Source organism: Oryx dammah, unplaced genomic scaffold, assembly GCF_014754425.2.
Source record: "Oryx dammah isolate SB20612 unplaced genomic scaffold, SCBI_Odam_1.1 HiC_scaffold_10, whole genome shotgun sequence".
Lineage (NCBI taxonomy): Eukaryota > Metazoa > Chordata > Mammalia > Artiodactyla > Bovidae > Oryx > Oryx dammah.
In genome coordinates this window covers 8,553,446-8,576,865 of record NW_024070194.1, presented here as the reverse complement: position 1 = coordinate 8,576,865, position 23,420 = coordinate 8,553,446, and the positions used below count along the sequence as shown (strand labels likewise).

The window sequence follows — 23,420 nt, the reverse complement described above, 5'->3', positions numbered from 1 at the left end:
ACTTGAGCTTCCCTTGTGGCTCAGGGTGAAGAATATGCCTGCAATGCAAGAGACCTGGGTTCAATCCCTGGGTTGGGAAGAATGAGATGAGAAGCTCCCCTCTGGGTATACTAAGAGGTAAGTCAGTCATGTCTGAGGACTTTATACATATCGTTATTTAATCCTTGCAACACTGGTATTACTATTCCCATTTTATAGATGAGAAAATTGAGGCTCAAAGAGGTAGGTAAATTACCCAAGGTCATAGGACAGTATACTAGAGAGGAAATCCGTGCTTTTAGTGACTTCCATATCCTGCTTCCTATGTAAATCCTCTTAGTCTTTCTAGTACCCTGCAAAGTATTAATAAGTATCCTATTCCTCCATTTTACAGATGAGGAAACTGAGACTCAAAGCGGACAAGTTATTTTTTCTCACAGCTAAACAACAGAGTCAGGATTCAAACCCATATCTGTCAGGTGCCCAAGCCCGTGTGTGTCCCACTGGGTCCAGCAGAATTACTGAAAGTGGAAGTGTAGCCTTGAAGAGCTGATGGTATCAGATATCAGATATCATATATCAGATGATATCAGATATATGACTCAGCAGACCTTTTCAGGCCATCCATCGGGATTAGATGGTTTGGAAAGAAATCACTTTTCCTGCTTTTGCTATGGGGTCACAGAGTTCTGTGGGGAACCTCTTTGTGAGTGTGAAATACACACTGGCATCTGAAAGACTCCATTAGCTACTATCGTCTAGACAGTAAAAGTAGGAAGCAGGAGATAAAAAAATACACAAGTAGGAAGTTCTGTATTGGGCTCATGCTGAAACAGAAAGAACCATTATTTTGAAACCATTAATGATGAACTTGGTAAAGATCAAAGTAGTCTTGTAACCTGTAAATCTAATGAAATGAAAATGAGGTAATGGTATGTTTTATAACAATTGAGTTTCTGAGAAGCTGGAAATTATCTCAGCATGAATACTGTAAGCGAACAGGGAACAATGGAAGCCATCTAGAAAAGGATCTTTATTCAGCTTTATTTATAGCAGGTATTTGTCTTGTCTTTCAACACGGGGATCACAAAGGAGTCTGTTTCACCTTGCAGGGTGTATGAAAATACAACGGCTGTCACAGTCCCCAACGCTTCCTTCTGAAGAACATAGCATAGAGGAGAGAAAGGCGAAGAGTGCTGTGAAGAGGGGGCTGGATCGCTGGGGCTAGGAAAGGTGATAGGAGGGAAGAGGAAATAAGGAAAGAAGAAAAAAATGAAGTGATTCTTCCCACCATCACCCAACCCCTATCCTCTAGACCCAAGCTGTCTAATTTAACTGTAGCCACTAGCGGTACATGGGCTTTCCAGGTGGCGCTAGTGGTAAAGAAGCCTTCTGCCGATGCAGGAGATACAGGAGACCTGGGTTTGATCCCTGGATCCGGAAGATCCCCTGGAGAAGGAAATGGCAACCCACTCCAATATTCCTGCCTGGAGAATCCCATGGACAGAAGAGCTTGGCAGGCTACAGTCCAGAGAGTTGCAAAGAGCTGGACACAACTGAAGTGACTTAGCAAACACTTTATGTTTATTAGCAGTAAATTAAAAATCTGCTTTCTTGTTTGCACTTACCATCTCCCAAGGGTTTAATAGGCACATGTACTCTGTGGCTACATTATTGGATGGTGTAGATACAGAATGTTTCTCTGGAAAGCGCTATTGGACAGCACCGATAAACATCCAGTTCCACCCAGGAGAATCCAAAGTCCAGGGCGAGTGGACCCCTGTGACTGTATCGTCCTCAGCCCATGGGCAGACAAGAGCAAGATCTTCTGAAGTGGGATATGAGAGTGCCAGGCTCCTGTGTGACCTAGCACATATGCTCTCTAGGACTCAGTTTTCTAATTTAATGATTAATATAAATATTTTAGTGGATAATGCCAGCCCACTCCAGTACTCTTGCCTGGAAAATCCCATGGATGGAGGAGCCTGGTGGGCTGCAGTCCATGGGGTCGCTAGGAGTCAGACATGACTGAGCGATTTCACTCTCACTTTTCACTTTTATGCACTGGAGAAGGAAATGGCAACCCACTCTAGTGTTCTTGTCTGGAGAATCTCAGGGACGGGGGAGCCTGGTGGGCTGCTGTCTACGGGGTCACACAGAGTTGGACACAACTGAGGCGACGCAGCAGCAGCAGCAGCAGCAGCAGCATAGGAAAACCACATAATTAATTCTTATGATAATCATGTGAGCTATTAGGCCAGTTTTTTTTTTTTAATTGGGATACAGTTGCTTTATAATATCGTGTTAGTTTCTGCTGTACAATAGAGTGAATCAGCTATATGTGTATACATATATATATATATCTCCTTCCTCTTATGTTAGGCCTATGTTAACAGAGGAGAAACCAGAAGTTAAGAAAGTGCTCAGGGCCACATGGTCAGAAGCAGAACCTGGCTTCGGACTCAGGCCTCTGACTTTAGAAGCCACATTCCTGCCCACCTAGCTACCCCACTTCCTGCTGCTCTGTTCCTCCTACACAAATGAAAATGCCTTAGTCAGATTCTCCCCACAACAGAAACTGGGACTAGGACTTAAGTGCAACTAGTTTATTTAGGAGGTGGCCCCAGGAAGTGCAGATAGGGGTGTGGGAGAAGTGAAAGAGGGAGGGGAAGGAAGCCATTACTGGTTTGGTTAAGGACAGGGCCTACCCTGTGGGCAATGGAGCTTAATCTTGATGGGGAGAGAGTGTGGAGCACATGCTTCTGAGTTATCCCACCTAAGGGATGAGGACTGCAAGGAGATCAAGCCAGTCAATCCTGAAGGAAATCAACCCTGAATATTCGTTGGAACGACTACTGAAGCTGAAGCTCTAATACTTTGGCCAACTGATCTGAAGAGCCAACTCATTGGAAAAGACCCTGATGCTGGGAAAGATTGAGGGCAGGAGAAGAAGTGGGCAACAGAGAATGAGATGGTTGGATGGCATCACTGACTCAATGAACATGAGTTGGAGCAAACTCTGAGAGAGAGTGAAGGACAGGGAAGCTTGGTGGGCTGCAGTCAAATCCATGGGGTTGCAAAGAGTTGGGCACAACTGAATGACTGAAAATGACAAAGGGATGAGGGGGTTAGGATATTCATCCATCAAATCCTTGTCATTGTAGATGGCTGTTCCTAAGGGCACTGACTCTGGCACTTCTGTCCAGACATCCTCAACGCCTCAACAAGCTCTTGTAACCATCCAAGGTCTCCCAGGCAGAGGCCACAGGTGCTTGAAGTAGGGAACAGGAACATGTACATACATGGAGGGCATGAGAGTGAGGTGCCAACAAGATGCTACGTAGGAGATTGGATTGAATGTTCTCTCTACTCTAAGAAACTAATGGATAGCTGAGCTTGGCATTAGGTATTTTTACATCATAAAATCTGAAACCATAATGATTAACAGCCTGCCAGAAAATTTTCATAGGGAAAGCCTGGAGGTACAGTTAGACATCTGAGCTGATTTTCAACATGGATGACAGAGTAAAGAGTTAATACCTTTGGTAGCAGAGGAACTCATTTTAGATAAGGTGATCAAGGAAGGGCTCTCTGAGGAGATGCCATTTACTGGGAAAGCCCAATAGTGAGATAGCAGAGGAAGAGTGAAGGACAAGCATTTGAGGTAGAATGAGCAACACAAAGACTCTTGATGGGGGAGCCGAGAGGCCTTGCTGGCTGCAGTGTGGCAAGCAAGTAGGCCAGAAGAGGGAGAGGTGAGCGGAAGCCAGATAACGCAGGATCTCAAGGCCATGGTAAGGAATTCAGATCCCTTCCTCCAACCTAAGTAAGTAAGTAAGTGTTAGTCGCTCAGTCGTGTGCGACCCCATGGACTGCAACCCACCAGGCTCCTCTCTCCATGAGATTTTCCTTCTCCAGGGGATCTTCCCAACCCAGGGATAGAACCCAGGTCTCCTGCACTGCAGGCAGATTCTTTACTGACTGAGCTACAAGGGAAGCCCCTCCTTCAACCAAAGCCATGTCTTATTCTAGATCTCAGAGTCTGAGAAGTCTGTGGGCCAGACATGAAGTCGTCTTTGTATAGGCATCAGGACCAGCCAAGCCAGTGAGGGGCTTTAACCAGATCATGATAAAGAGCTTTTCTGTGGGTGGGAGGGAGGGGACATACATATACTTATGGCTGATTCATGTCATTGATTAGCAGAAAGCAACACAACATTGTAAAGCAATCATCCTCCAATTAAAAATAATAATAATAAAAAAGAACTTCTTTGTCAGCTCACCTGTTACTTTTGCTAGATCTTGAAAGTGAAAGTGAAGTCGCTCAGCCATGTCTGACTCTTTGCAACCCCATGGACTGTAGCCTATCAGGCTCCTCCGTCCATGGGATTTTCCAGGTAAGAGTACTGGAGTGGGTTGCCATTGCCTTCTTCTTTCCATTACCAGGCTTCCCTGGTGGCTCAGAGGTTAAAATGTCTGCCTCCAATGCGGGAGACCCTGGTTCGATCCCTGGGTTGGGAAGATCCCCTGGAGAAGGACGTGGCAACCTACTCCAATATTCTCGCCTGGAGAATCCCATGGACGGAGGAGCCTGGTGGGCTACAGTCCACGGGGTCGCAAAGAGTCGGACACGACTGAGCAACTTCACTATCAATTGCTAGCTCTTAGGTTTCTTTAATTTCTGATTGGGTTCTTTCCTGAGTTTCTTAGTTCTCTTTGATAAATTCCCAGCCAGCTCTGCTGAACTGAGGGGGAAAGATTTTTGTCCACAGATGGGCCTGGGAATCCCAGCTGGAGAGTCCGGTCATCTGGAGGAGACGAGCAGTTAAACTTTGGACAGTGTGGGGATGAGCAGGTGGATTCCAATGCAACCTTTCAGTCTCATTTCATGGTCCCACATTCATTCAACAGTTGGTTAGCATCCAGCATGTCCTGGGTTCCTTGTGGGCCTCGGGCTATAAAAATCCTCTTCTCCAGGAATCAAGTCAGGTATGAGTGAGGGTCCAATCCAAAGGTCATTGAGTGAGAGTTCCCTGTTACTTAGGAGCTGGTAAAAGACACAGGCCCACCCTTTGTAACCTGCATTCCAAACAGGAGGCAGTACTTTCTCTCCAAGGTTTACTAGTGGGGCAGAAACAGTCCTGAATCCTTTAGCCAAGCCTTTGCTTTCCTTTTCCTTGCCCATATAATAATCCCGGGGAGGGAAGAGTTCTCTGGTTTTATTGAGGAATGTAGTGTCTATAGCAGAAGACAGTTCCCACGCCCACACCTTTCCCTGGTAGTCCCTCCTGGATATTGAGGAGTGAGTTCAAGAGGAGGATGCGGGGATGCTGTTCCCAAGTGTGTGTGTTGGGGGGAGCGGTTACTTGGCAACAGACCTGCTGATGTCCTCCTGTGCTTATCTGAGCAGGGGAGAAGAAAGGTGGACAGGGAAGGAAGTAGAGTCACTGACCAGGAGGTGTGAGTTTTCTCTGGGTCAGGTGGGTGCTCCAGTAGTTAGGCTTTCTGGTACCCCGCTCAAGCAGACTGACTGCTGGACAGAGGGTCCCACCAGTGGCAGGGGCCCTGCTGGTGGTGGGACAAGTTAGGAGAGCTCAAGTCTGAGCAAGATGCCCCTTGTCAGAGAACCTGACAGTGAGGAAGACCTTAAGAAGCTCACATGCTCCATGGATGAAAACTTGCCTCCCTGGGTTAGCCAGGGAAGCAGGGTCCAGCAACAGGCAGAGGGCCATGTTACAGAAGCTTGTTCCCACTCCCTCCTCCCAATTTCAATAAGGAGATGGTAGCAGGGTATGTCTCCCAATCAGGCCACACACCCACTTCCACTTTTTATCCAAACAAGTGGGGTCCTGGCTCAAGGCAATCCTTGAATAAGTGAGGGAGAAGGTCAAATGAGATTTAAATTGAGTTTGAGAATAAAGCTTTCAAGGATGGAAGCTTAACAACAGAAAGTGATCCGAAAGTAATGCAATCTGCCCAAGATGTCATTAAGGAATGGAAAATGGAGATTCAACACAGCAGGACTGAAGGCAGAGATTAGGGGGAAAAAAGCTTCATTATTATATCCCACTGAGTTGAGTCGCCTCAATACACTGGTTCTGTGAGTAAACAGAATAATTGAAATACGTGTGGTAGAGCTGGAGTCTTACCTAGGCAAGCAGCTCCAGGGTTCTGAGCAGGCATGGGGAGCTAGGGGTGCGCATCCCAGGCTGGCTGATGGAGAGGGCTTTCCAGAGAAGGGGCACCTGAGTTGAGCCTTGAAGGATAAGAAAGAGCTGGTCTGGGGACTTCCCTGGTAGCCCAGTGGTTAAGAATCCACCTTGCAATGCAGGGGATGTGAGTTTGATCCCTGCTCAGGGAACTAAGATCCCATGTGTCACGAAGCGACTAATTCTGCATGCTACAACTAGAGAAAGCCTGCACACTCCAATGAAGACCCAGCGAGGCCAAAAATATTTAAAATAAGCAAAGTAAAATTATATATAATTTATATATTAATCAATATACATTATTAATATATAATATTTTATATTATATGATTAATATACTAATAATACATTAATATATTAATATATATTAATACATGGAGAAGGCAATGGCACCCCACTCCAGTACTCTCACCTAGAAAATCCCATGGATGGAGGAGCCTGGTAGGCTGCAGTCCATGGGGTCCCTAGGAGTCGGACACGACTGAGCGACTTCACTTTCACTTTTCACTTTCATGCATTGGAGAAGGAAATGGCAACCCACTCCATATTCTTGCCTGGAGAATCCCAGGGACGGTGGAGCCTGGTGGGCTGCCGTCTATGGGGTCACACAGAGTCGGACATGACTGAAGCGACTTACCAGAAGCAGCAGCATATTAATATACTATAATGTAATATATTAATATTATATTATATTATAATTATACGTTATATATAATTATATTTATATATTTAAAATATATTATATATAATTATATATAATATATATATGTTTTAAAAATCTTACATTCTTTAAGGAGACTCAAGGAGAAGAAATGGCAACCCACTCCAGTCTTCTTCCCTGGACAATCCCATGGACAGAGGAGCCACAACTGCTGAAACCTGCAAGCTCCAGGGCCCGAGGGTCACAGCTGGAGTCTGTGTGCTGCAACGAAAGAATCTGCATGACGCAACGAAGATCCTGCATGCCACGACTAAGACCCCATGCAGTCAAATAAATACTTTTTAAAACAGAAAGAGTTGGTTCAGTGAAAGGACAGTGGGAAAGGGCTCACCCCTGCAGCGATGACAGCATAGTCTGGAGCGGAAAGTTGAAGGCAGGGAGGACAGTTAGAGATGCAGGCCTAGAGGCCCTGTGGGCTTGTAGGAGTGAGAGATCTGTGGGGTTGCTTCACATCTGGGAGGCACACAATCGGGTTTGTATTTTAGAACCACCTAGCAGCCAGATTCCAGCAGTGCTGCAGATTTGACCTTCAGGCCCGCTTCTCATCCATTTATCTGGCCCTGGTACTGCCCCCGCCCCCCCACCCCCACGTCCCTACAAAGGCCATTTCTTCTGTGATTTCAAAATCCTCGGTTCCTGCTCTTTGGGATGTCTTTTGCCCTACTCCCACCACTGAACAGTTCATAGTTTCACCCTTCAGTGGGACTCTGAAATATTGTCACCCTCCCCAAAAGTCATCTTTTCTCTTTCCTCCGCCAGCGCACTCTTCTAAGCCCAAGAAGATTCGATGCCTTCTCTAGGCCCATGCCTGCCAGCCCATGTCTCCTCGGGATATGCATATACTAAAATATCTTCCCTTTATCTCATCTGGTCTTCGCCCCATGGGGCCATCCGGAGGCTACTATTTATTCTTTCACACATTAATTTAAGCTGCTTTAATTGCTGCTATGATATGTTTTATATAATATAATTAATGTTTAATTCTGTGTACTTGCTTCCCAAGGCAGTTTTGTGAAGGGCCCAATTTTAGAATCAAGCAAATAAAGAATAAGTAATGGCTTAAGTTATTATAGTAACGCCCCCCTCCACCGCCCCCCTAGGAATGAAAATGGTGCTTGTGTTTTCCAATATGGGTTAAAAAGGGAAAAGATATTTTAATGTTGTCTCTATTCCAGGCATGCTTGTGTGACTTTCATGAAATTCCCTGGTCTCTGGTTTCAAGTGTTCTGGGACTACGGGTATCAACTTGAGGTCTGTGTTGAAACTATCAGCTCTATACCTCCTTTCTGACAGAGACTGTGCTTAGAATAAGAAGTTATCGAAACTACTCACTCATTTATTCATTCAGCAAACGTGTTGGTGCCCAGGACTGGGACAGATTCAGTTCTGCCCTCAATGAGCTCATCATCAAATGGGGCCAGGCATATGGGGTGAGAATCCAGCATGTTAATGCTGTGGGAACATGGGAGCAGGGGCAAAGATGGGGTGCAGTATATACTTCTGTCTCAGGGAGTTAAGAGGAGGTTTATCTAAAGAGAAGGTAAAATTTAAACTCATTCGAGGAAGGAGAAGGAAGGAAGAAAACAGCAAGACAGAAGAAAGAAACAACCGTGCTTTTGGAAAGTGAGGAAAAGGCGAGGATGCTTGAAGCCAGCATGCATGGTAGGACACGGCAGGGTGTAAGTGTGGGAACAGAGGGTGGGGCTGAGTGGAGACTCAGCTGCGCCAGAAGAAAGAGTTTGGACCATCCTCAGATGAGAGTGCCTTGTTCAGGAAGGAGATCAAACCAGTCAATACTAAATGAAATCAACCCTGAACATATATTGGAAGGATTGATGCTGAAGCTGAAGCTCCAATACTTTGGCCACCTGATGTGAAAAGCCGACTCTGGAAAAGACTCTGATTTGGGAAAGATTGAAGGCAAAAGGAGAAGGGGTGACAGAGGATGAGATGATCAGATAGTATCACCGACTTAATGGACATGAATTTGAGCAAACTCTGGAAGACAGTGGAGGACAGAGGAACCTGGTGTGCTACAATCCATGGGGTTGCAGAGAGTTGGACAAGACTCAGTGACTGAACAACAACAGGGTCTCAGTTCATTCAATTCAGTCGCTCAGTCGTGTCCGACTCTTTGCGACCCCATGAATCGCAGCACGCCAGGCCTCCCTGTCCATCACCATCTCCCGGAGTTCACTCAGACTCGCGTCCATCGAGTCCGTGATGCCATCCAGCCATCTCATCCTCGGTCGTCCCCTTCTCCTCCTGCCCCCAATCCCTCCCAGCATCAGAGTCTTTTCCAATGAGTCAACTCTTCGCATGAGGTGGCCAAAGTACTGGAGTTTCAGCTTTAGCATCATTCCTTCCAAAGAAATCCCAGGGCTGATCTCCTTTAGAATGGATTGGTTGGATCTCCTTGCAGTCCAAAGGACTCTCAAGAGTCTTCTCCAACACCACAGTTCAAAAGCATCAATTCTTTGGCGCTCAGCCTTCTTCACAGTCCAACTCTCACATCCATACATGACCACAGGAAAAATCATAGCCTTGACTAGATGGACCTTAGTTGGCAAAGTAATGTCTCTGCTTTTGAATATGCTATCTAGGTTGGTCATAACTTTCTTCCAAGGAGTAAGCATCTTCTAATTCCAAGGCTGCAGTCACCATCTGCAGTGATTTTGGAGCCCCCCAAAATAAAGTCTGACACTGTTTCCACTGTTTCGCCATCTCTTTCTCATGAAGTGATGGGACCGGATGCCAAGGGTATAGGGCAGTGCAAAAAGGTTTTTAAGCAGTGAAGTGCCCCCATCAGACCAGATCCTACAAACAGAATTGCAACAATGTGCACAATGGTGGCGGGTGCTCAGAGTTACCTGGAACATAGCAGAGACTCAACAAATACTTAATTGAATGAGTGAGGCTGTTGTAACAGCCCAGGTGAAAGATGCTGAGCCTCTGAATTAAAGCAGTGGCAGAGGGGATAGAAGAGAGGGGATGGATTCTGAAGGTAGAATCTACAGGTCTGCAAATGTGCCCTTTGCAGCAGAAGCCAGGAGAATGGGGTTAGCAGCCCTCTCCCTTCCTCTCTGATCTGTGCAGTTTGACCTTTTGACCCTGCCCAGAAACTCAGAGCTTGGAGAGTCATCACCCCAAACACCCTCTAGTTCAAGCTCCTTAGGTTTTATTGAAGCACATCGAGGCTCAAGGACACCCAGCCCATCAGAAGCAGAGCCTAGGCCAGAACCCAGGTGTTCCCTGCTGCAGAGCAGAGTGTTAATACTGGTTCAAGAAAGGCTTGGAGGGTCTGAACTGGGGAAATAATCCCTACAAGGACGTGTGCTTCTGCAGAACTAGGGGGTCTCCAGTCTCCTAAGATTCTCAAGGGGTCCTGCGATCCCAAGAAAGAGTGGTCTAGTCTAAGTGCCTGTTTTCAGGTGGCGGAAAGGAAAGGAACTGGAATGGAATAGAGTCTGGTGGGGACCGCACGCACGGATGGATGGGTGGATGGATAGATGGACGGACGGATGGATGGATGGATGGGATGAGGGAGGGGGCTCGCTGGGACGCGGCGCCCACGCGAGGGAATTTCCTTTGAAAGAGAGCGAAACTGTAAGTTGGGAAACTCTTTTCCTTGAAAGCCCCCCCTCGCCCCCTCCAAACCTGCTTCCACCACCCAGCGTGGCCTTCCCGTTTTCTGGGAACTTCCTTAGGCCTCTCCATCCGCGGCGTTCGACACTTTCGGTTCCGCTGGGATTGCCGGAGGCGGCGGGGAAGAAAGGGGCGGGGTGGAGGAGTCTTAACACCCATAGGGATCTCTCTCCCCTCCCTTCGCCTCTCTCCCAACTCCTCATCCCCATCCCCAGAAAGCGGCTGCCTCCCCACTGTTCGGCCTTTGTAGTCCTAGGGGGCGTGGGGAGGAGGGGGTTCCCATGAAGAGCTCTCCTTGGAACTACGTTTTCCCACTTTCTCCCCGCTTCCTTCCCCAAAACGCGTCCCTAAACTCCTTGGGGAATTAGACTCCCCGGGAATGTCCTGGGGGAAATCCCAGGGAGGTGTGTCTCCGGGAGCTCCGCCCCTCCGCCAGCGAGGCTGGCTGCAATTGGTCCCCGAAGACCCCGCTTCTTTCCTGGGCGGGCCCCCGGGCCAGGACAGGGGAACTGGAAGCGCCTAAGTCCCGGCGCGCTCTCCTCCGGCCGTCGTTTCTCACCTCGCCATGGTTCGTTTGCCACTGCAGTGTCTCTGCTGGGGCTTCTTTCTGACCGCCGTAAGTTGAAATTCCGTTCCGACCAGAGGCGGGAATTTGAGATTAGAGAGTAGGGGATGGGAAAAGAAGCGATACTTCGGGCAGGGGACCCTCTGAGCTGATTTTGGGGTGGGGGTGTGGAAGCTGGGTAGGGTACCGGGGTCATGGCTGAATGAGATGGGCTGTTTCTCTCTCCTCCCGGGCAGGGGTGGGGGTCCCAGGTGGCCCACAGAGGGCGCCTAGTGGGGTCGCCGCAGGAAACGCCTAGGCAGCGCAGATGAGGCTGGGGATTTCGGCAGCTGTAAGCCTTTATCTGGTCAAAAAACTGGAGTCTGGGTCTGCCTCGAAGGCTGGCCCGAAAGAGACGGTGAGGGGTTTCAGAAGTGAGAAGGGAGGCCAGCCAAGGGAAGGGGCGGGTTTGGCCGGTTTCCTGTCTCTTTCCCATTGTGGATAGATGCCAGCCTCTGTGAGTGGTTATCACCTCCTTGCCAGCTGGGGTGGCCTTCTTCCAGGACATCTTGCGGGAGCAAGGGATGAGGGCAGGGGCCCAGGTGCTTCTCTGAGAAGGCAAGGAGCTTTTAACGTTCCCACTCCAGAACCAAATCCTGGTGATCTTCCCCTACCCCCAACATAGGAGGTATACCCAAGGCTGTGACCCTGCCTCCTGAATTTAAAATGACATAGGGGACTCTCGGAGGACTTGAACAGTTCATGGGACCATGAAAGGGCTGGGAGACCAGCAGAGGTTTCTCCAGGTGCCAGAAGGGCTCAGATATGCCCAACCAAGCATATCTCCGGGATTTTCAGAGTTCCACACTTGACTCACTTCTAGTTGAAATGTATTTTTGTAGTTCCTCATTCTGGAGGCTGGGAATCCCCCAAGTACCTGATACTGTCATCCCCACCCCTCTGGTCTCCCCCTAAATTTCAAGGGCTGTACTTTCTGGCATGAAGGCAGGGCAGGAATGACCCATGAAGTAGGGGGTCAGCAGCAAGGGGAGAGATGCTGTGGGGAAGCTACTCTGGCCCCAGCACTTTCATTTTCACTGTAAGCAATGGCTCTTAGGGAGAAAAGAGGCAGGAAGGGGGCTCTTGGAGGAGAAGTGGAGGAAAAGCCAGCGGGGATAGGGTGAAAGGTGGTCTGGGCTTCTCAAGAGCAAAGTCCCAATTTTAGCTCCAGGTGGAAACTAGGCTGTGACAACAATATCTGAGGCTTTTTACTGAGAGCTTCCTGTGTGTCAGGCTCTGAGTAAAATACTTTACGTGCATTCTTGGTCTGATTTCTTCCAACTCCCCCATTATACAGATGAGCAAACAGGCTCAGAGAGAGAAAATGGCTTGCCCCAATCCACTTAGCTAGGTGGCACCTGCCAATAAATGTACATCTGCCTGATTTCTGAGCCAGCCTCTCAGATGGTGAGAGTCTCCAAGCCTTGGTCCTGAGCTACCACATGTCAGAAGGGTTGAAACTGTGAAGTGGGAACTGGGGATTTGACACATTTTCAGAGGAGGGGCTATATTTCTCATATGTTTGAAAATGGCATAGAGGACTTTTACTGCCCTGGGAGTGTGGGGGGAAGGTCCATGGGCTTGTGGGGAGAACGTTCACAGGATGGTGTGTTGTGATGTGATGGTGGGAGCAGTAACCTTTGCTCTTCCCTGCTTGGGATAAGATACACTTCTGTAAGTAATTCGCGCGCTCCCCCTCCCCTGCCCCAAGTTGAATGAGAACCACCAATTAGGTAGGATCCTGGTAGCCAGGGTGCTGGGCAACCCAGCAGATACTTATGTATGTATGACAATTAAAAGTGCCATTTAATGAGCACCTCCTATGTTCTGGACACTATACCAGGCCATATTCATCCATTCTTTCTCATCTTCACAACCTAATCTGTGCATGCGTGCATTCTAAATTGCTTCAGTCGACTCTTTGTGACACCATGGATTGTAGCCCGCCAGGGCTCTGTCCATGGGATTCTCCAGGCAAGAAAACTGGAGTGAGCTGCCATATCCTCCTCCAGAGGGTCTTCCTGACCCAGGGATCAAACCCATGTCTCTTATGTCTCCTCTCCTGTATTGAGAGGTGGGTTCTTAACCACTGGGGCCACCTAGGAAGTCCCAATCTGTGGGACAGGCATTATTTCTCCCATTTTAGAGTTGTAGAAACTGAGGATAAGAGAGGCAAAATAATTAGTTAAGTGTTACAAAGTCAAGACTGGAGCTTTAAGCTGTTTGACCCTTAAAACTGTTCTTTAAACTGGCTGTTCCCAAAGTGTGAGATGATTTTAGAGAGCATGCAGTTGCTGTTGTGAAGTTGCTAAGTCATGTCAACTCTTCTGCAACCCCATGCGGATGTAGAATTAACAACATAGATTCACTTTGCAGTTCTATTTAAAATCCTTTTCATTTTTCAAGAAGGAAGTCGCTGGAGCTAGAATATAGTTAATACCTCTCAAATGCCTTCTAATCCTCCTTTTAAAACAAAAATCAGGAGCAGGCCTGGGGTAGAGGGCTGTCAGTAAGCAAAGCAATCAGCTATGGTTTAATGACATTGTTTTGTTTCTGCCGAATTTATTTTTAGGGTTGCCTTTTATTTATGAGAAGTGATACTAGTTTTGCTCTCATGGCAATGCTATGAGGTTTACCTTGAAAATAAATGTATTTAAATGAACAAGAAGTGATGAATAGCATGGGTGGTACCTGGATGTAGTGACAATAATGCAGGTGAGACCCACGCTGATGGAGAGAGGGAGTATTGAGACCTGAGTTCTCATTCGGATTCTATCACTGTGTGACCCTGGGCAAGTGAATCGGCCTTTCTGGTCCTCAGTCTCACCACGTGTGAAGTGAAAGAGTTGGATTTTATGCTTCCAGCTGCTCCATCCTGTATTTCGTGAGGGAGGGGTTGGATGATCAGATGATGAGAGGTTGAAGGGAGAAAACATGACGAGGCTCGGAGAAGGGAAGAGGGTGGGGAGCAAAAGAATAGAAGGAAGAGGCCAGATGCTAAATATAGCCCCCATTTGGACTAGGACCAGCTGGAGTCAGCCAGCTTCAGGACTCCAGGGTAGATGCTGGAGTCCTCATGTGCTCTTGGGTTGCTGGGGAGAGGAAAGACTCAGCCCTCAAGCCAAAAGGAAGATCTATTTAGTGCAATGAATACTGTGAGTTAACAGCGCAATTACTTTGTAAAATATCAGAATGATTCTCTGGGTACCTTTGTCATCATACTAGTTGGCGGTTTAGTTAAAAACAAATGTAACATATAACACACAGGCCCCATTTTTCTGCTTTGTACTTCCACTTTGGTTCTAACCTCTGTCCTGGCTGATTTGCACCTGTCTGCCAAGGAGGCTACATCTGAGATTTCAAGATCCCTTCAAATCATCCAATTCTTTTTTTAGGTCCACCCAGAACCAGCCACTGCTTGCGGAGAGAAGCAATACCCAGTAAACAGTCTTTGCTGTGATTTGTGCCCGCCGGGTGAGACGCCGACCCTCTAGCCCCACGTGGGACCTGTCTTGGTCTGCTGGCACATGCAGATCTCATGTGTCAACGATAAGCTTGTGTCTTAAATGACCCCTGGGATTCCCTGTCCCTGCCCCAGGATGTTCTGAGCTTCCTTTCTGCCGACCCAGAACTAGGGTTCCTATCTCTTTTGTGTCCTATACCAGAGTATGAAGGCTGGAAGGGTCTGGGACTACCCTCTTTGAAGCCCCCTCCCTAAAGCCCAGCCTTACCACTTTTCAGTTAAGTGTCTGACTCATTGGGTTACCTGGAGCGCCCTCATTTCCGGATGTTTTCCAGGACAGAAACTGCTGAACGACTGCACAGAGGTCAGCAAGACAGAATGCCAGTCCTGCGGTAAAGGCGAATTCCTGTCCACCTGGAACAGAGAGAAATACTGTCACGAGCACAGATACTGCAACCCCAGTGCGTGGGCTGCGGGGGAAGGGGCCCTTGGGAGTCAGGCTGACAGTCCAGCTCATTCCTGACAGTACAGCCATCCTGGCTTTTTTTTTTTTTTTTTTTTTTTTAATAGCCAGGGTCTGTTTTGATTGGTTAGAGTCTGGGTTGTCTTGGTTGTTACCTAATTTGATTGCTGTCCCTGCTAGGAAGAGGGTCTAAAAGAAAAGAACAGGAAATATGAAGATCAGGGGCCCCTGGATCAAGGCCTGTAAGGGGTTCCCATCCTTCCTTCCTGTCTCTGCACAGACCTAGGGCTCCGGATCCAGAGCGAGGGCACCTTGAATACAGACACCACTTGCGTATGTAATGAAGGCCAACACTGTACCAGTCACACCTGCGAAAGTTGCACGCCCCACAGCTTGTGTCTCCCTGGCTTCGGGGTCAAGCAGATCGGTAAGTGGCCTGTCTGGGAATCAGCTCTAGAGGCAGGAGAGAGGAGGCAAGGGCCCAAGGAGAGGGGCTGGGCAGCGGTCACTCTGCCCCAGAGGCGGAGAGACCAGCCTACGTTGATATCTCCACCATGCTGCTGCTGCTAAGTCGCTTCAGTCGTGTCCGACTCTGTGCGACCCCATAGACTGCAGCCCACCAGGCTCCCCTGTCCCTGGGATTCTCCAGGCAAGAACACTGGAGCGGGTTGCCATTTCCTTCTCCAATGCATGAAAGTGAAAAGTGAAAGTGAAGTCGCTCAGTCGTGTCAGACTCTTTGCGACCCCATGGACTGCAGCCCACCAGGCTCCTCTGCCCATGGGATTTTCCAGGCAAGAGTACTGGAGTGGGGTGCCACTGCCTTCTCCATATCTCCACAATAGTGAGTTGGAAATGGAATCTTTGCCTTCTGCCTCCCACTGTGGGCATCAGCCTCGAGAGGGCCGTGGGGGAAGCCTCCTTAGGGGCTGCCTGCAGCAAGGGAAGGTGTGTGCTGTGGGGAGAAGTGCTTTGAAGCAGGATGCTCTTCTGGTCCTGCCTCCCCACCAGTCCCCCGACGGCCAGACAGGGGTTCCACTGTAAAGATTAATGCCTCCCTTTCCCCCTCAGCTACAGGGGTTTTGGATACCATCTGTGAACCCTGCCCAGTCGGCTTCTTCTCCAATGTGTCATCTGCTTTTGAAAAGTGTCATCCTTGGACAAGGTATAAGGACTCATCCCTTGTGTTTCCTGCCCGAAGAGGGGCATGGGACCCGCTTCCCTTCTCTCTGGCCACCAGTCCTTCGGTCCCCGCTCCCCATGTCCACACACACACACATACCTCTAGAATGTCTCGAGGGACCCCACGGCCGACCAGAAAGACACTTTCGGCATTTCCTGCCTGCTCCCTCTCGGTGGTGACAGACACTGCTGCTCTGATCTTCGGTGAAATTCTCCCTCTGTGGGGGGCACAGTGATACCTCTCTTCCTTTCCTTGTACCCCTCTCAGCCCCTCCTTCCTCCTCCTGAACTGGTTTTCTAGGCCTCTGTTCTAGGCTCTAGTCTCCCTTCACTTTGCCCACCTCCCCTGGACCATCTTTTCCACATCTGTGGCTTTGGTTACTATCCTCCTTTGATCGTTCCCCATCACCATCTGTCTAGATTTGTCTCCTAGGTCCCAGACTGTCGTATCTACCTGCCGAGGGTACACCTCCTTGGAGGTGAGCCACGGGCACCTGCCTGCTCCTTCACCCGCTGTGACGGGCGCAAACATGCCTCTGGGCACCTGTTGCAGGGTCCCCCTCCGTCTCCCCTAGTCAGTCACTAAGTCCTGTCTGTCTAACCTTCCAAATGTTTTGGGACTCTTCCTCCTTCTCTCTAATCTCCCCTGTCACTGCCTTAGTTTGGGCCTCATCACTGTGGTCTGGCTGATGCTGTAGCCTCCTCACTGGCCTCCCTGCCTCTAGCCTCTCCCTTTCAGCTGGTTCTCCATCCCTTTGCCAAAGTAAGCTTTCCACCGTTCTCTTCGGAGCACGGCATTCCCTGTTTAAAATGCTCTGCGGCTCTCTGCGCCTTTGGGATGAAACCCTGACTCCTCTGCACAGCCTCCGACCTCCCAGCTCCATCTCTTGATCTCTTCGTGACATCATGTTGCTTACAATTCCCTCAACACACTGTTTGTTCTCTTGCATTAAACTCTTCTGCCTGGAATACGCTTAAGCACACGCCTGATTAAGTTTTTTTTTTTTTTTTTTACATTTAACTTGAAAAAATGAGTAAGACAGGCGTGAGGACAGAAGGCATAAAAGGGCCAGTAGTGATACATCCCCTCGTCACCCTCAGCCATCCTGCAGCCGCTGGACCACACGTGTCCTTCTAGAGATTCTCTGCACAAACAAAGGCACACACATGCAAACGGGTCTTTCACACAAATAGTAGCATCGCGTATATGCTTTGTTTACTGTCTGCAAGTCCCCAGTAAGTGGCAGACTCCTGGACTATAGAGACGATCTTTTTTTCTTCCATAGATGTATCTCTTATGCTCCAAACAGGATCTGCTGCATAGTAGGTGCTCAGTAAATCTATACTGATAAATGTTGACTGGGAAAGGGAGGCACCTTGGTTTGGTAGAACCAAAGCACTGGGTTCCAAACTCACTCAGCTTAGAAAGGGTATGACCACGTGGGACTGGGACCCTCATCTGAGCCTTGGTGTCCTCATTTGGAAAATGAGAATGACCTTCATTTCACAAGCGTAGAGGAAAAGACATGTAAATGTGTTTCAAAAACTCTTAAGCACTCTTCTCTTATATGTGCTTTCTTTGAAGCTTCTCTTTTTCCTGCGTTAGATGTTTTGTCCTTTGTGATGTCCTTCTCTGTCCATCCCTTTCCATTCCTCCTGGGAACCACCTTGGTCCAAGTCTTCATCATCTCCTGGCAAGGCATTTTTCTGTCATTTCTCCTCCTGGGAGATCTTTGGCCATTAAATCCTCTAAGCAGCTTTAGTCATCTGGTTGGATGCTGACGTGACCCACCAGCTGAATCCAGCTGAAAACTTCATGGCTAATTAGTGATCTGGTTCTAAAGATCCAGTTTTCCAGAGTTTCCTTATACCATCTGGCTCATCACCCACCTAATCCTTCGTATCATGTTGTCCTGCTTAAAGAGAATATGGTGTTATTGTTGTTCAGTCGCTAAGTTGTGCCGACTCCTCTGCAGCCCCACAGCCTGTAGCCCACCAGGCTCCTCCGTCCATGGCTTTTCCCAGACAAGAATACTGGAGTGGGTTGCCATTTCCTTCTCCAGAGGGTCTTCTCCACCCAGGGACTGAACCTGAGTCTCACATTACAGGTGGATTCTTTACCGTTGAGCCACCTGGCACGCCCTAAATATACTGATGTTCTAAATTTTACATTCCTCAAGGGCCCACTGAGATCTGACTTCCCCAGGGAAGTCTTTCTGGATGACTCTCAAACCAGAGATTCTCAACTGAGCAGTTTTCTCCCCCAGGGGACACATGACGATATCTGGAGATATTTTGGTTCTCACGACTGAGGAGGAGGATGCTGCTGGCCTCTAGTGGGTAGAGGCCAGGGACACTGCTAAACATCCTACGGTATTCAGGACAGTCCCCACCACAGAAGAAAAATTATGTGGCCCCCAGACATCAGTGGTGCCAAGTTTGAGCAGTGCCCCCTCGTCCTTGCATCCCAGTCACTGTGGATTCTGCCTCCTCCACCCTGAACCATGCCCAGTTCACAGGCACGTGGCACTCGTCAGAGGCTTCCCTATCCTCAGTCCTTCAAGGTTTACCGTTGTCTTTCCTCTGTACTCGCGAGTTCTGTATGAACAGTCTGTGTCATTCCCATAACAAGCGACACAGGAGAGAGCACATCACTTATGCTCCCTTGGTGGCTGGCTGTCTCCCTCTGGGGCTGGAAATCTCATGAGTGGGGAAACTTAGTGTCTCTTTCTCTGTGTGTGTGTCTGCATGTGTACGTATGTCTGTGCACAGCTGCGAGAGAAAAGGCCTGGTGGAGCAACACGTGGGGACGAATAAGACAGACGCTGTCTGCGGTAAGTCCTGGAGAGTGGGCCCCGCGGCAGGCCAAGGAGGCGGGGAGCTGAGGGGGAGACTGGGGCACCCGGAAGCACTGGTGGAGAAAGAGGGAGGGGCGCTCCAGCAAGAGGAGGAGGCAGTTTGGAACTGCGGCAGCCTAGCTCTGCTGCTTGCCTGTGGTGCCTGGGCAAGTCACTCCCTCTCTCTGAGCCTCAGTTTCTTCATCTGTAAGATGGGATAACACCGCCTCCCCTAACAGGGCAGTGTAAGTCCCTGGTGTGGGCGCAGGCATTTTGGAGGCGCCCCTTGGAGCTCTTCTGCCGCCCTGCACACGGAGGCCCAGCGGGTGTGACATTGGTTCCTCTCAGGCTCTCAGTTTTGTTTTTTTTTTCGGCTGCGCCACATGGCTTGCAGAATCTCAGTTCCCTGACCAAGAACTGAATCCCGGCCATAGCAGTGAAAGCCTGGAACCCTAACCTCTAGGCCACCAGGGCCCTCAGTTTTGATCTTAGAATGAGGAGGTGACTTACAGCTGAGATCACAGACTCAAATAACTATAGAGATTAGGCAGGATCCAGTTAATGAGTGAAAAAGATCAGGGGTAAGAAAAAGGCACTCTGCTTTTCCTTAAAATTCACTTTCCTCTTGGCAAGGTTGGGACTGGGGTGAGGTGAGGGAGGCACTTGCCTTGGGCACAATATTTAAGGGGGCACCAGAAAAATGCTGTCATCAAGATAGATATTTGAGGCAATACTTAAAAAAAAAAATTGCTGTGAATTACTGAGGCGGTGCCTCCAAAATGCCTGTGCCCACGCCAGGGATTTACACTGCCCTATTACGCCAGGGATTTACACTGCCCTATTAGGGGAGGTGGTATTATCCCATTTTACAGATGAGGAAACTGAGGCTCAGAGAGAGGGAGTGACTTGCCCAGGCTCCACAGATAAGCAGCAGAGCTAGGTTGCCACAGTTCCAAACTGCCTCCATAACAAATAGAATAGCAACAGTTTAAATAAAGACAGGCTCCAACCCTGTATTTGTACAGCCCAGCCTCACTTGCCTCACTGTAATCCTGACTCCAGTTCCAATAAAACTTTATTTAAAAACAGGCAGCTGGCCGGTGGTCCAGAGTTTCCTGATATAATTTTTCAAAACATGACATTAAAATATGACTTATTTGGGACTTCCCTGGCAGCTCAGTGGTTAAGACTCTGCACTTCCTATGCTGCAGACATGGGTTTGATCCCTGGCCAGGGAACTAAGATCCCATATGCTATGTGGCGTGGCCAAAAAAATACGACTTATCCTGATTACTGAGCTTTTGGGTGTCCCCTTCAGTTTTGTCCTAAGGCAGTGCTTTACTGGTCTTACTTTAGTCCTTACCACACCTCTGGTCTTTTTTTCCAGTTTCCCATATAGAATAGAGACTTAGGCACAAGAAACACTTTCCCTTCCCCTCCATTCTTCTATAACAAAGACAAGGGTGCAGAGGTAAATGAGGCTGGGCCAATAACGCACAAAGTAGGGAGGTGTGGGGAGTGTGGCGAGCTGGTAGCGGCAACTTTCACCGCTCAGTTCTGGCCAATGGGTGGCAGGTGGGCTGCTGACCCACTGGGGCTGGATCTTCCAAATTTGTAAGAGAAACCAGATACCTAAATTTTAAATGTGTAATCTCCCAATTTTAAAATGTTGGCAAATATTATAAATTAAAACACACACACAGACACACACACATGCCAGTCACACTTAAGACATCTGCTGGTCACACTTCTACTAGGGGCCATGTGTTTGAAATTTCTGATATAGATGAGCTTAGACACAGAAGGATTCGAGAGTCCAGCAAAGCACAGCAGCTTTGGGCAAAAGGTTGGGGAGCCATGGCTGAAGTCTTGCTCTCTCCAGGTTTCCAGAGTCGGATGAGGACCCTGGTGGCGATCCCCATCACGATGGGAGTCCTGTTTGCTGTCCTGTTGGTATCTGCCTGTATCAGTGAGTCCCCAGGTGGGGAGGTGATGGGGCAGGAGGGACAGTTGGCGGGTCACCTGTTTCCTTATCTGGCCTTGCCGACTCCTCATCCTTTTATTTATTTATTTATTTTCCTCTCTAGGGAACATGACCAAGAAGCGGCAGGCTAAGGTAGGTCACCCAGGGGGACAGTCTAAGACAGGAAAGAAAGACTGATTCATTGTTGCCTATATGGCAACAAAATTGAGGCAGGGCCAGTCCCCTCCCCCTCCTCTGGGCTTGGGGCTTCTCCCCCTTTCTCCTTTCTCTTCTCCCAAGCTCACCTTCCCCCAGAGCTTCCCCAGCACCACTGGCAAAGTCTGACATTTACTCTTCTTTCTTGGGAGAGCAGCATCTTCCGAGCCTTGGTGTGGGGTCTAGGAGTGGGTGATAGAGGAACATTTCCTTAACCCGCGGGCTCCCCTTACGGAAGCTTCGTGACACCCTCGCTGTGGCCAGCAGGGGGCAGGACGCACCCATGGAATCAGCACTGACCCTTGGTTTGGGAAAGGGAAAAGGGGCGAGGGGTGGGATGGCTTCCAGGGAAGCGCTTGGAAGTGTTGCTAGGGGCAACCCCAAGCCTTGTCTCCCCAGGCCCTGCACCCTATGGCTGAAAGACAGGATCCCGTGGAGACGATTGATCCAGAGGATTTTCCCGGCCCCCACCCGCCTCCTCCGGTGCAGGAGACCTTATGCTGGTGTCAGCCGGTGGCCCAGGAGGACGGCAAAGAGAGCCGCATCTCCGTGCAGGAGCGAGAATGAGGCCGCGGGCGCCCGGGGGCGTGGCAGCCGGGCCCATGGACACGAACCTGAGGCTGCTGCTGCGTGGGAGGGCGACAGCCGCCCTGCAGCCCAGAAACAGTTCACCTTGGGGCGCCTTTCACCCCAGCCCTGGAGCCCGGTCAATCTCCCGACCTGTTTTTAACGATGGTAACAAAACTTTGGGGAGGACATACAATAATATCCACCAGACCTTCCACCCCCGCGAGCGGTTCGTTGCTGACAGATGTGATTCGGTGGCTGCTCTGAGCCCAGGAGGCAGATTCATGGATATGCATCGCAGTATTGTTTGTGACAGTGAGCAACTGGAAACTGCTTAACTGTCCATCACCAGGGGACTGGCTAAATAAAACTGTAATATATTTATGCAACAGATCTTAAAAACACTGTCATGGGGGGGAAAGTAGGTTGCAGAACGGTGGGCACAGAAACTTTTTTTAAAAGCACAGAGTCGGACACAACTGAAGCGACTTAGCAGCAGCAGCAGCAACCCCAAACCAGGAGACTCAGTGCTAAAGCATCCGCCTTCCAATGCAGGAGATGCACGAGATGTGGGTTCAACCCCTGGGAAGATCCCCTGAAGGAGGAAATGGCAACCCACTCACTCCAGTGTTCTTGCCTGGAGAAGTCCATGGACAGAGGAGCTTGGTGGGCTACAGTCCGTGGGGTTGCAAAGAGTGGGACGTGACTGAGCACACACACACAACCCCAAATAATATGACATATCACCTACAGATACATATTAAACACTGAGTGTTATATATGTGGGCATAGACGGGGGTCCTGGAAGGACACACAGAACTTGCACAGCTCGAAGAATTGTACTGTCTCAGTTAGGGAAGAAGGGTCCGGGGGAGGGTTGGTTAAAGAAAGATTTGACTTTCCCATAATGCTTCATTTCCCCCCCCCCCCCAAGAAGAGTGAATTCACACACTGCTTATGTAATTAAAAAGTCATCAAACATGTAAAAAGAAAAGCGGGGGTGGACACGCTGGGTGACATGAGCTGCTTCACATGCTGTCAGGCTCTCAGAATTAGGGTGCTTTCTGAGCGTAAATAAGGAAAGTCCCCAGGCCACGGCCTCTCCAGGGTGGGTTCTACATGCCCTGTCTGCAAAGGGGTTTCCCCATGTGGCTCACATTGTCGACAATAGCCTTTGGGGCAGGCAGGGCCAGCATCTCCCTACGTCTTTATCGGAGGTGGAAATGGAGGCCCAGAGAGGTAACTTATAGTCACACAGCAGCTCAGAGCGGAGCCCTTCGGAGCGCCCTCCCTGGTCCTGGGCTGCTCTTTCCAGCCCTCTTGCTCTCTGGAGCCTAGATGTGTGTGGCCCCTTCCCAGGGAGCTCCCGGGCTCCCCTCCTCCTTTGACATCCCGAATGCCATTGGATCCTCTGACGGCTTCTCGGTCAGATGGTGCCCCCTTCCCCCTAAGCAGTATCTGGGGATAAAAATAAACCGTCCTGTTCTCTTTTCCTGCTGTGCCAACTGAGGGGGAGCCTAGCCAGGAGGAGCAGCAGATGGAGTGGGAGCAGAGGGGAGGGGCGGGGGGAGGT

The 23,420-nt window shown here is 49.3% G+C and overlaps 1 protein-coding gene across 2 annotated transcripts; it reads left to right on the top strand.

The window, feature by feature from the left end:
• The first annotated feature begins 11,023 nt into the window (after nt 1-11,023).
• Nucleotides 11,024-22,248, top strand: CD40 (CD40 molecule). 2 transcript variants are annotated; one of them, XM_040248209.1, is made up of 9 exons: nt 11,024-11,170; nt 14,554-14,632; nt 14,957-15,082; nt 15,365-15,511; nt 16,154-16,247; nt 19,037-19,098; nt 20,984-21,070; nt 21,189-21,217; nt 21,680-22,231. In XM_040248209.1, the coding sequence occupies exons 1-9, from the start codon at nt 11,120-11,122 to the stop codon at nt 21,845-21,847; spliced, it is 843 nt and encodes a 280-aa protein (XP_040104143.1). In that variant the 5' UTR covers nt 11,024-11,119; the 3' UTR covers nt 21,848-22,231. The 2 variants fall into 2 exon arrangements, with proteins under 2 accessions (XP_040104143.1, XP_040104142.1); XM_040248208.1 differs by having other exon boundaries at nt 11,038-11,170; nt 20,984-21,082; nt 21,680-22,248.
• Nucleotides 22,249-23,420: the final 1,172 nt, after the last annotated feature.

Bases quoted from the DNA above. Each gene is read 5' to 3' on its own strand.
- CD40 (XM_040248208.1), top strand. From the start codon at position 11,120: ATGGTTCGTTTGCCACTGCAGTGTCTCTGCTGGGGCTTCTTTCTGACC. The intron at 21,083-21,188 runs GTGGGGAGGTGA...TTTCCTCTCTAG, and splicing joins CTGTATCAGTGAGTCCCCAG to GGAACATGACCAAGAAGCGG. The intron at 21,218-21,679 runs GTAGGTCACCCA...TTGTCTCCCCAG, and splicing joins CCAAGAAGCGGCAGGCTAAG to GCCCTGCACCCTATGGCTGA.